This window comes from Giraffa tippelskirchi, chromosome 10 (genome assembly GCF_054371585.1).
Source record: "Giraffa tippelskirchi isolate mGirTip1 chromosome 10, T2T-mGirTip1v1.2.pri, whole genome shotgun sequence".
In the NCBI taxonomy this organism is placed as follows: Eukaryota; Metazoa; Chordata; class Mammalia; order Artiodactyla; family Giraffidae; genus Giraffa; species Giraffa tippelskirchi.
The window spans coordinates 79,504,422-79,516,961 of NC_137284.1; the positions used below are offsets into that span (position 1 = coordinate 79,504,422).

At 36.4% G+C, this 12,540-nt stretch overlaps 1 protein-coding gene across 15 annotated transcripts in view; it reads right to left on the reverse strand.

Moving 5' to 3' along the window:
- The window catches only part of RUNDC3B (RUN domain containing 3B), a 156,376-nt gene that overhangs the window by 127,531 nt on the left and 16,305 nt on the right, over positions 1-12,540 (reverse strand). For all 15 annotated transcript variants that reach the window (XR_014067453.1, XR_014067451.1, XR_014067450.1 and 12 more), the window contains one exon: positions 5,494-5,609. Coding sequence is in view for 11 of the 15 variants with exons in the window: in XM_081536489.1 (XP_081392615.1) it covers positions 5,494-5,609 (116 nt within the window). In the remaining 4 variants the exon portion in view is untranslated. The remainder of the gene's footprint in view (positions 1-5,493; positions 5,610-12,540) is intronic.

Below are 12,540 nucleotides of genomic sequence, written 5' to 3' on the forward strand. Positions count from 1 at the left end.
AGAAAGAAAAATTGTAACACTGTCTAATGTGGTTCTAAATGTATGTACAGGAAATAGCTAAAATAATTTATAAATAGGAGAGAGTAATGTTCATGAAGAAAGGTAAAGTTTTTAAGTTTCAGATTGGAAAATGATGATACCAACAGACCGTGACAAGTTATGTATATATAATACCGAGAGCAACCACTACTATATATACACACACACACACACAAACATACACACAAAGAGATACACTCAAAAACACTATTGATAAATAAAGATGGAATTCTAAAAAGTTTTCAAATAATTCACAGGAAATAGGAAAAAGACAGACAAACCAAAAGCAGAGGAAACAAACAAAAAGCTACAAAATAAAAGGAAACTTTCTTGAGTCTGTATGTTTACATCTTCTGCCAAATTTCAGAAAATTTCAGTCAGTATTTCTTTGAGTACATTTTCAGTCTTGTCCTCTTTCTCTCCTTCAAGGACTCTGATGACAATAATTTTAGACCTTTGGTTATGATCCCACAGATCCCTGAGGCTTTTTGTTTAAGTCTCTTCTTTCTAATTTTAGATTATTTTGAGTCTCTGTTATTCAATTAGGAAGTTTTGATTGCCTTGTCTTCCAGTTCACCAATTCTTTCCTCGTCCCCCTCCACTTTCCTATTGAGCCCAACCATAGAACTTTTCATTTTGGTTTTGTACTTTTCTGTATCAAAATTTCCACTTGTTTCTTCTTTTTATCCTCTATTTCTTTGCAGTGTTTTTCTGTTTTTTCACTTGTTTCAAGAATGTTTGTAATTGCTCAGTGAAGCATTTTTATCATGACTGATTTGTGATCTGTATCAGTAATTCTAACACCTTTTATCATCTCAGTGTTGACATCTATTGCCTTTTGTTACACCTCTTCCTGGTTCTTGGTATGAAAAGCCATCTTCGAAGGAAACCTGGATATGTTCCTACTGTGTTATGAGACTAAGGATCTTATTTAAACCTTCTGTTGTAACTGGCTTTCTGTGACACTGCTCCAGCAGGGGAAGGTCATGGGGTGGAAGGCACCACACTTCATTACTGACACGTACAGGGAGCAGTCCAAGCTTCCTGGGGGCCTTCACTGACATTCCAGGGAGGGGTCCTCATCACCCTGGGGTGGAGGTGGGAGTATAGGCTGACCGACAATGCACTGGGAGCAGCCTCATCACTGCTGGGTGATGGTCAAAGACCTAACTCTCTAATACACCTCTCCTGACACAACCTCATTGCTGCTGGGTGGGGATCAAAATCCAGGCTCTCTATGGACACAGTATGGGAGCAGGTGAGAAGACCAGGCTCACAACCAGTGAGGAGGGAAGAAGTGCCCGCTCTCTGCTTGGCATTCTCTGATACCACTGTGGTGGTGCTGAGATACTCTGTTCTCATGAGGATGCAATTCTCAGTTCTCCACTCAGCCTCTTCAGGTCTGGGTTGGGGTAATGCCAGTTTTTCTGTAGTATTTGGCTAAAATGGAGTGCTGCTAAGTCGCTTCAGTCGTGCCCGACTCTGTGCGACCCCATAAACGGCAGCCCGTCAGGCTCCGCCGTCCCTGGGATTCTCCAGGCAAGAATACTGGAGTGGGTTGCCATTTCCTTCTCCAATTAAAATGGAGTAGACTGTGTCTTAAAAGTCTCCTATCTTGCCAGGCTGCTCTATTCCTCTATTCCTGGTCTTTTAGCTAGAGACAGCAGATCTTTGTCAGACTGTGTGTGTATGGGCACCCTCCTGTTGATGCCTGAAGGCTTCTGGCTTATCCAATACTCAGTGTTGGATATAAAGCAAGCAGAAAATCCAAGAGACCTGCCACGATGCCATTCTTAAGGTACCGAAGTCCCTAGACTTCTTCTCCCTACCTTTCAGAGTCTTGTGTTTTATAGGTCCAGGGTTTAATGGGAGAAATAGGGGAAAGTATGTCCACTTTATCTTCCTGAAAGCAGAAATCCTCCTAAATTTTATTTTTATAGCCACTTCATCTATCTCTAGCATGATTGATGAGGGGGACTTTCCTGGTGGTCCACGGGCTAAGACTCCCAATGCAGGGAACCTGGAGTCCACCCCTGGTCAAAGAACTAGATATCACATGCTTCAACTCAGAGTTTGCATGCCACAACTAAAATCCCACATGCCACAACTGAAAGACCTCACAAAAGGCAAACAGCTTCCCTGGTGGCTCTGATGGTAAAGAATCTCCCTGCAATGCCAGGGACCTGGGTTCGATCCCTGGGTAGGGAAGATCCCCTAGAGGACGGTATGGCAACCCACTCCAATATTCTTGCCTGGAGAATCCCACGGACAGAGGAGCCTGGCGGGTCGCAAAAAGTCGGACATGACTAAGCAACTCTTTCACACTTTCATATGACAGCTAAGACCTGGTGCAGCCAAATAAATAAATATTTTTAAAAAAGTAAATGAAGAGAATGATTAGGAAATGATACTTCATTTGTCCCTATCAAACTTGATCTCCGGCAACTGATTTGGAGAATCTAAAACATAAGACAAGCAACAGTTAAGCTTTTAGAAGCTCTGGGATTTTACTTGGCCTTTACTTAAACATAAACAAAAGTGTGATGTGGGAATGAGAAAGTCACTGTAATCTCAAACTCCAAGCAACACAGAAATTAACCTATCTGAAGCACTTTACTCAGCTTTCAGTACCAGATTTTAAGATCCAATAAACCAATGATAAACCCGAAGAATGAGACTATAGTGGTTCCAGAAGACTGAAAGAACTAGAGATACTTCGCCTGAAGAAAGAAAAGGGGAACTAAGGAAAAAGGATTATGTAATAGAAACTTTTAATATGTATTAGGCTCACAATTTTAAAAAGAGGCAGAAAAGCACGGTCACCCAAGCTGACTTCTTATATTATACATCAGAATTTTCTAACAATCTGAACTGCCCAAAACATAATGGCCTGCTGTACTATCCTTTGTTCCCCGATATCAGAAGTATTAAAATGAAGACCGTATGTCCACCAGCTGGAAATATCGCTTGGTGGATTGCTTCAGTAGGAGACAGACTAGTGATTTTTAAGCTATGATTAATGGTGCTGCCTGAAGCGGTACTGTGGAGGTGGGGTGTGATTGCTGCTGAGCTGGCAAAATGCCTGATATTCCCACCCAACTTCAACAAGACCTTCCACTTACATATCCAGCATCTGCAGTGGCTTTTATTAGGGGAGGTGGAAATGAGTTGGAAAAAAGGATTATGTTTTAGAGCAAAAGTTAAAAAATGACTGAAATCAAGACATGAACTAAGGCCTCTTTGAACTTTCCATTCTGTGATCAATTCTTAGTTCTCAGCTATATTCCAGAAAAGATCATCATCTTATTACAGAATTACTGCAGATGACATTAATATATGTGACTTTAATAGTCTCGTGTTTTTTTTTAATAATGGGGCTGTTAGAAGGAATGACTCTCTTTGCTACCTGTGTCAGCACAGCCTATAGTGGGCCTGGGGTGAATTTTTGTTTTTCCTCTGAAACAAACTGATAAAGTAAATGCCTTTTTATTAAAAAAATGAAAAGTAGCTACAGAAAAGCAAGCCTTGTAAACTCAGGAAATTAAACATTTTAAACTTGTACTTCTATCAAGGAAAGAATAGAAACAATTAGTTGTTACATTAACTAAATTCCAAGTGGACACACTATATTATCAAAATAATTATATAACTTTTGCAAAATTAAAGGCAATTTGTTACCTATTAGGAGAGCAAAAAATGGGCAATACTATATGAAACTTTCTAGACACCTGAATCTTTAATAAACTGCCTCATCATGAAAGGTATAGATCATTTCATGATTCATATCCACACTAACAACAGTGACCACCACAGCTGATCTACAGGAACTTTTTTAAAAGCATGTTTTGAATTATTAATCTTACCAAGCTTAAGAAATTCACAGATTTCAGAATCATCTTTTTTACTGTCATTCTAGTGGAATTCTTATCCATAAAATAACTAGAGATTGTACTCTCAACACAGCAGTCCATTTCTATGGCTTCCATAGAAATAACATTTATGGTGAAGAAGTCAGTCTAAAGGTCTATGATGTGTATTTTGCTGAGGCATGATTCAGTAGATGGCAGAGAGATGTGCCACTTATATGGTAGTGAGTCTACCCCATCACTCAGCATGGCTAGATCAACATGGTTTGTTTTCTTTGTAGTTTATGGATTTTGTGAACAAATAACAGGCTAAATGGTATACCAAATCAGGGAATTGAGGTCTTATGATAAAACCCTTGTGGAACATTAAGATACCTCAAACACCACTGTATTTCGTATGTTTTAAAATATTATTTGTAAATTTACATATAAAATTAAAAATAACAACAGAATATAGTAACTACGAAAATATTTCAAAATATTTTCAGACATTTGCTTTCATAAAATCTTATTTTCTCATAAAGGGTAACATGGAAAATTTAGAAAATATTGAATAGCAAAAATAAGAAAAATAAATAACCCTTTAAATATACAGAACAAATGAACTTTAACAGAAAAGCACTAGTGATTTTTATGGATCCCATTTTAAGGGCTGAATGAATTCAGATTTTGTTACCCAATTTAACATTTAATTAAATTCAACCATTTATTATAAGCCTACAGGACTGCTCAACTGATTTAAACAATTATACTAAAACTTGACGCTTTCAGCACTAAAAAGCAAAAAACAGATTAACTTTCAGATTAACTTTGAGATGCTCATAAATTATATCACCAAAACGTTACTTATTTGAAATTACTATACCATTAAAATCACAAAGATAATAAAAACTTAAGTGAAAACATCTAGAGATCAAATTTCCTTTAGGGAAACTAGGCAACAGAATTAATGTGATAAAGTTACCATTTATTACTACTAAAAGTTATATACTACATATTATTTCTTCATGCTATCAGCTATATTTTACAGATGTATATTTTTAATTTTAAAAGTATCATATTTCTGAAGGGACACAGTTTTCATTTTTTCTTTTAAATTTTAAGAGATTTATGTTTCTGACATAAATACATTTACTGATTTTTAAGTCCAGCATCTCTTTTACATAGCTCTTTTTTAATCTACTTACTGCTAAAAAATTTTCAAAGATTTTGAATTTAATGAAGAAAAGATTAAGCAAACAATGCCTGGTGCTCCTCTGTAAGCTGATTAAAATACCAACTAGTAATCTCTGAAGATGAGTTACCTTTTAATTTAAGCTTTTATTTTAATTACATATAGAAAGTGAATCTGCTTCTTGTATGTGGCAATTAATATTCAACATTTTTAATGAATCCTAGAAATGGGTATAAATTCAAGAAAAGATTCTTTACCAGGGACATAGCCAAAAGACTAGGTGTTCTAAAATCAGTTTTTTGTTTCTCAAGATGCTGCAGTCTAAATCACACTAAACCATGGATAATTTCTAAAATCTCAAGCTTGTTAATAACAGAACTGTTGGAAGAATAAATAATACATTAGCGCTATTACCTTTCAGTCGATGACTTAGAATCTGTTCCAAAATGGCTGCAAAGTTGTTAAATTCAGGAGAAGAATCATCAATTGTCTCAAAGCAGGACCGATCAATCAAGGTCTTCACAGAAAACCTACGGGGGAAAAAAAGATTATTATTGCTTTTAAGTAAATGCGATTCATTCATTGAGTAGGAAAAATGGGAGGAAAGCAATCTAGAGAAATATTACAGAAATGTTTTATAAGATTATATGCTCTGAAAACTTCATTTCCTCAAATTCACTCTGTACACAGAAAATTTTACAGAAATATCAGCCTTGTTGACTTATCTATTTACTATCGGTTGACTGCACTAAGACTTAGAAATAGTCCACTGTCCTCAGAGCCATTAAAATCAGAATAAACAGAATGACCTAAATTATTAAGTCCACAGCCATAATACAACTTATAACAGTTTAAGCATCAGACCAAAATGCTTTTAAGAGTTTTGGAGAACAACACTGATTAAGACAGGATTTGAGTATTCGTGAAGTGTAGATCCGAAGTTTTTATGAACTATAACAGGAAAACTTATAACCCTGTAAAGTACACTATATTTTTCCTTCTCCTCAGAATGTCCTTTGTCTCTATTTCTGACTGCCAAATACCAATGCACTTCCCAAGACTCAGCTTAAATGCCATCTTCTCAATGAAGAATTATCCTCTACATACTCCTAGCTCAATGTAGCATCTTGTTTGTATCTCCTTTAAGAGATGCTTACAACTATCTTACTGCTATTACTTGTGCTGTCTATTTCTATCTTATTAGAATACAAACTCCTTCAGGGCAGAAGCATATCTTTTGTGTGTTTATATCTGCTTCAGCACATAGGACAATGACTTGAAAGATATACACTGTAAGTACATGTTGATATATTTCTAAGACCTATTTTGAGGGAATGGCAAAAAGGCCAATGTCACAGTAAGACAAAAAAGAAAGTTCATGATTTCTAACATGTAAACCTTCCTGGCACCACAATTAAAATCAGATCTGGAGCAGTTCTGTTGTCCCTAGCACTTCCCTCATGTTATCCCTGTATCATTGGAAAAGACCCTGATGATGGGAAAGACTGAAGGCAGGAGGAGAAGGGGACGACAGAGAACGAGATGGTTGGATGGCATCACCAACTCAAAGGATATGAGTTTGAGCAAGCTCCAGGAGATGGTGAAGGATAGGGAAGCTGGCATGCTGCAATCCATGGCGTCGCAAAGACAGTAGGATACTAATGAGCCTACTACCCATTTACAGTCACACCCTATGAACGGTGAGTGTCTAAGTAAAGACAATCAGTAGTGTAGGAAGAGAAGTGGTAATGATGAGAGCTGTTAAATAATTAGAAAGGTAAACTATGGACTTCCCAGGTGGCTCAAGTGGTAAAGAACCTGCCTGCCAATGCAGGAGCCATAAGAGGTGCAGGTTCGATCCCTGGGTCCTGAAGATCCCCTGGACAAGGGCATGGCAACCCACTCCAGTATTCTTGCCTGGAGAATACCATGGACAGAGAAGCCTGGTGAGCTACAGTCCATAGGCTTGCAGAGTCAGACACAACTGAAGCGACTGAGCACGCGCACACACACACACACACACACACGCGAGAGATAAAGGAGTACAAATCGTTCCTTAGGTTTTAGGCTTACTGGCAACGCTCACTCATTCAGGACAAAAATACAAGACATAAGTATAATGGCAAATAATAAAGATATTTGTTTATATGAGTTAAATACAGGCAGTCCTCCCTTTGCACATGAAAATGTGCAAACTGAAATCATGCAGTGTGATTGCAATAATCAATAGGAATAATTACAATTATTCTGTTGTTTTTGTCAAAACATTAAAAACTCTCTGCTGGCTATAATGCACAGGGAAATGGAAAAAATAGTCAAACATTATTTAGTACACTGTAATTTAAAACATGACCAATACTGAGAATTAAGGTGTCTTCTTTGTAAAAAACTTACCTAGAATAGTTTGAAAATTGTTTACTTTCTTCTCATTGTATAACTTAAAATATGAATGAGTATGTCGTCTAAGCCTGGGCAAACTGTCATATGCTTTTCTAAGTTTGAATCAGTTCCAACATTTTACCCTGTGAATTTTCAAAGCAGTGAGAATCTCTCAGAGGCCCTATAATAGTATTATTACATCTTTTTGTCATAAGCACTTTGTTCATTTATATCAATGTTTCCTTCAATAATTTCCTCTGGCTGATTATCTAAATTCTCTTGAATGGCAGCAGTTTGGGCTTCCCTGGTGGCTCAGATGGTAAAGAATCTGCCTGCAATGCAGAAGACCCAGGTTAGATCCTTGGGTCAGGAAGATCCCCTGGAGAAGGGAATGGCAACCCACTCCAGCACTCTTGCATGGAGAAGCCCATGGACAGAGGAACCTGATGGGCTACAGTCCATGGAGTCGCCAAGAGCTGGACACAACTGAGTGACTATCACTAACACTATCACTTTCAATCAACTTTCCAATGATCAACTGTTTCTTCTATGGTTCCATTTATCTTCCATTCAAGTTTTACTTCCAGCATTATCATCTTCTGCTTCTTTGCCCCAGTGTCATCACTGTTGGCCAATTTACTCTTTTAATTGTGCATTCCCACAAAATGGCATGTGGGTTTACAAAAAGGAGACAAAGAAACAACATAGCTGCAGGTTTTGATTTCTGGGTATGAACCAGTAACATGCATAGTGTCCAACGCTAGATAGACTCTGAAGCAATGATGTGACTGGTCACTAACCATGATGTGCTTTTGTGATTTACACAAAGATCTGTGAACTAAAGAGCTACCAGCAAAATGTTATTTTATGCAACTACTCACAATTAATATAGAAGTCAAAGTCAAAGTGTTAGCCACTCAGTCGTGTCCGGCTCTTTATGACCCCATGGACTGTAGCCTGCCAGGCTCCTTTTTCCATGGGATTTCCCAACCAAGAACAATGGAGTGGGTATCCGTTCCCTTCTCCAGGTGATCTTCCCAACCCATGGATTGAACCCGGGTCTCCTGCATTGCAGGAGGGCTTCTCTTATGCTCAGCTGGTAAAGAATCCATCTGCAATGGAATCCAGAGAGACCTGGATTCAATCCCTGGGTTGGGAAGATCCCCTGGAGAAGGGCACAGCTACCCACTCCAGTATCCTGGCCTGGAGAATTCCATGGACTGCCTAGTCCATGGAGTCGCCAAGAGTTGGACACAACTGAGTGACTTTCACTTTCTTTCTTTACTGCCTGAGCCACCAGGAAGTTGTTGTTGTAGAGACTGGTATTATTAAATTAAAGTCTAGTAACTAAAATCAGTGCAAACGGGAACTGTGCAAAGTGAAGACTGCCTTACAGTCTTTAAACCAAATAAACCCATTACATTTTAGCATAAATATTTTTATTAAAATTATATTTTTCAAAACTGAAAGTGGTAATAGTATTATTTAAATCTTTGCAAATATCTTTAATGTTGTACTTAATAGACAATAACTAGCATCTCACATCTGTTTCTGCATTCAAGCTATTCTAGTATCACACACCATGTAGTGTCTGGAAAACTCCACTTACACTTGTTTAAAAACAGGAGCTAAAAAGCATATGATATCCCGGACATGTAAAGAAAATATTACTGATGTTTCAGATCTCTGAAAGGGTCCGAGTCCAGGAGCCCACTTTGAGAGCCACTAGCCCACGGCATTCTTTGTATGGAATGAAATAACAATGCAACCAGAATGGCAGTAATTACACATCCTTGAGAAGCTAGTCACTCAATTTTCAGTCTTCTTTTGTTCAGACAAATAACTCTAACCAAAAAAGGCTGAGACAGATTAATGTTCAACAGTAGTACTATTTACAGCAACTGGAGCTCCATGGAGGAGCCACTATGTAAAAGACACAGACAAAAAAAGAATAACTATGAAGTAATTGATGGAAGTTTGTCTCTTGTATCTAAGAGACAAGTTAGATAAATACTACGTGTAATTCATGAGTATATGAATAGAAATAAAAACAAAGCAAACCAAAATCAAATTAAAGCAGGGACTTGAAATCCACTTTTGTTTCCTATGCCCTTTTCAATGATAATACACTAGAAAAGTGCTGTCAATCTTCAGCAAACTTTTAACAATAACAAAAAAGTTTAATGTTCTTATTCATAAGAGAAAGAAATGCTAAGTGTTTCTAAAATGAATAAACAAAAGCCATATAGTCTCTACCTCCATCTTTGACCTAAAAACAAGGAAACTTACGAATGTTTCTCTCTAATCTTTAACAGAACAGAATGGAAAATCTAACTCTGCAATCACATTCAAGGTGTCAGTAACCTACCTCAATTTCAAAAAAGTATGGCATTTAAGATAGTAAGCACACAGATGAAATGAACTGAAAATGATATTTAAAGATAATAAAAGGGTGCTTATTTCGCCAAAAAGAGCTAGTACTCAATTTCTACCTGTAACAGCCTGGTAAGATTTCAGCCACTACTGTCCTTCAGGAATAACATAAAATTACCTAACAAAAATTCTTTGTAAATGTAATAGGAAGGAAAAGTCATGGAGAGTAACATATATATTTTTGTAGCATCAAGAGCCCTGTACAGGTCAATCGTCAATAAAATAAGAATCTTTCTATCATGTTGTTATAGTAGATTATCTCCTATAGAAGACACTATGTGCACGACAACAATCTAAAATGGTGAATCTCGGAGCATCAAATTACTTGTAAGTCACTATGTGACTAAAAACTAAAATAAAAGTGTAAATATCCTAAAGCATATCATTAGACACATTTTCTCTTATTTTCAAGCACGAAGATATTTTAAGGCTGAGAAAACATTTCAAATAATTTCTATTATAACAAGATTAATAATGAAGAAATTAGTTTCCCAGCATTGCTTCATCATTTATAGCTTGCTCTCCTGTCAACACAAATCAAAACTTCAGAAGGCAAATTAGTTCTTTAGAGTCCATGCTTTTACTTCTAGCTAGCCAAGTCTTCCCATTCAGCATTTACTTCTCTAGAATTATGCGGCTAGCTCCATTACCCCAGAATAGTGAGAATCCTTTCCTCCATAATCCAGTAACTAAGACTTGTTATAAAAACCAAATGTGTAAAAAGAATTTCAGTATATCTAAAAAATATCACACAGATGCTGAGCTATTTCCTGATAATGATGACATTAATATTAGTCATCTCTTTCCCAAAGAGTACTGATTTTATAATAATGAAATGACAATTTGATGAATGTCTAAAAATACCAAATCAAGTCTAAGTAACAGCTTTTACATAAGAATCAAAAAGTAAAAAAATTTACATTAAAGGGTCTTTTAGTTAAATGCTGTTTTTTGAAATGTCTCTGTCTTAAAAAGATTCTCTTTCCTACCTTCAATGTCCAAAGAAAATTTTTGTTAGCTCAGAAATAAAAAAAATGATTGCGACTAAAACCATCAAATTTAAGAAAGCAGAACTATGTCTCCCTTTGGAAACATATCAAGAAAGATGTTTACCAAAACTACATTAAAAAAAAAATATTCACTACACCCATTTAAATTAATTCCTTCCACAGTAAACAAGTTTATAACATAACAGTAACAACAAATAATTAAAGGCAAAAAATGTGACAACAAAGTCAAAAATAAAATAGCTTTTCCTGAAAAAGCTAAAAACAGAGTTACTATATGATCCAGCAATCCCACTCCTGAGCATATATCCTCAGAAAACATAATTTGAAAAGATACATGCATCTTAATGTTCATAGCAGCACTATTTACAACAGCCAAGATGTGGAAGCAAGTAAATGTCCATCAACAGATGAATGAATAAAGAAAATGTGGTATATATATACAATGGAATATTACTCAGCCATAGAAAAGAATGAAATAATGCTATCTGCAGTAATATGGATGGATCTAGAGATTATCATACTCAGTGAAGTAAGCCAGACAGAAAAACAGGTATCATATGATACCATTTATATGTGAAATTTTTAAAGAATGATACAAATGAACTTATTTGCAAAACAGAAAGAGACTCACAGACATAGAAAACAAACTTAAGTTACCCAAGGGGAAAGATGGGAAATTGATAAATTAAGTTTGGGATTAATAGGTACATACTACTATATATAAAACAGATTACCAACAAGAACCTACTGTACAGCACAGGCAACTATACTCAATATTTTGCAATGATCTATAAGGGAAAAGAATCTGAAAAGGAATATCTACATACATATATCTGGGTCACTGTGCTGTATACTTGAAACTAACAGGATACTGTAAATCAACTATATGCAAGAAAAAAAAGAATCTTGTTGCAGGTCCCCCAAAAATGACTTCATGAAATATCTCACTCTATTAGAAAAGAAACTATTTAAAAGTAGAAATTCATCTTTAACATGTAAAGGCCCTGTATTAGTAATATACAAAGATGTATGCACATACACAGAGAAGAATCAAGTAGGAAAGAAATATATTTCCATCTCTTTAACAAAAGCTTATATAATCTTAACTATTTGTCAAACATGCATCAGAAAAATATTAATTTCACAGAATCAGATTTTCTTATCTGTATTTTTATATTCCTTTATACAGAATTATACCTGAAGATAAACAAAGTACATAAAAGCATACAGAATCATTACATTTCAAAACCAAAAGGGGTTCAGAAAAGCTATAATCATTTCTGCTGCTGCTGCTGCTAAGTCGCTTCAGTCATGTCTGGCTCTGTGCGACCCCATAGACGGCAGCCCACCAGGCTCCCCCGTCCCTGGGATTCTCCAGGCAAGAACATTGGAGTGGGTTGCCATTTCCTTCTCCAATGCATGAAAGTGAAAAGTGAAAGGGAATTTGCTCAGTCATGTCCAACTCCTAGAGACCCCATGGACTGCAGCCTACCAAGCTCCTCCATCCACGGAATTTTCCAGGCAAGAGTACTGGAGTGGGTTGCCATTGCCTTCTCCAATCATTTATGAGTGATATTTAAAAAGTCACATAAGTATCCAAATTGTAACAGAATTCTTTCTACTACTACCACACCAAATT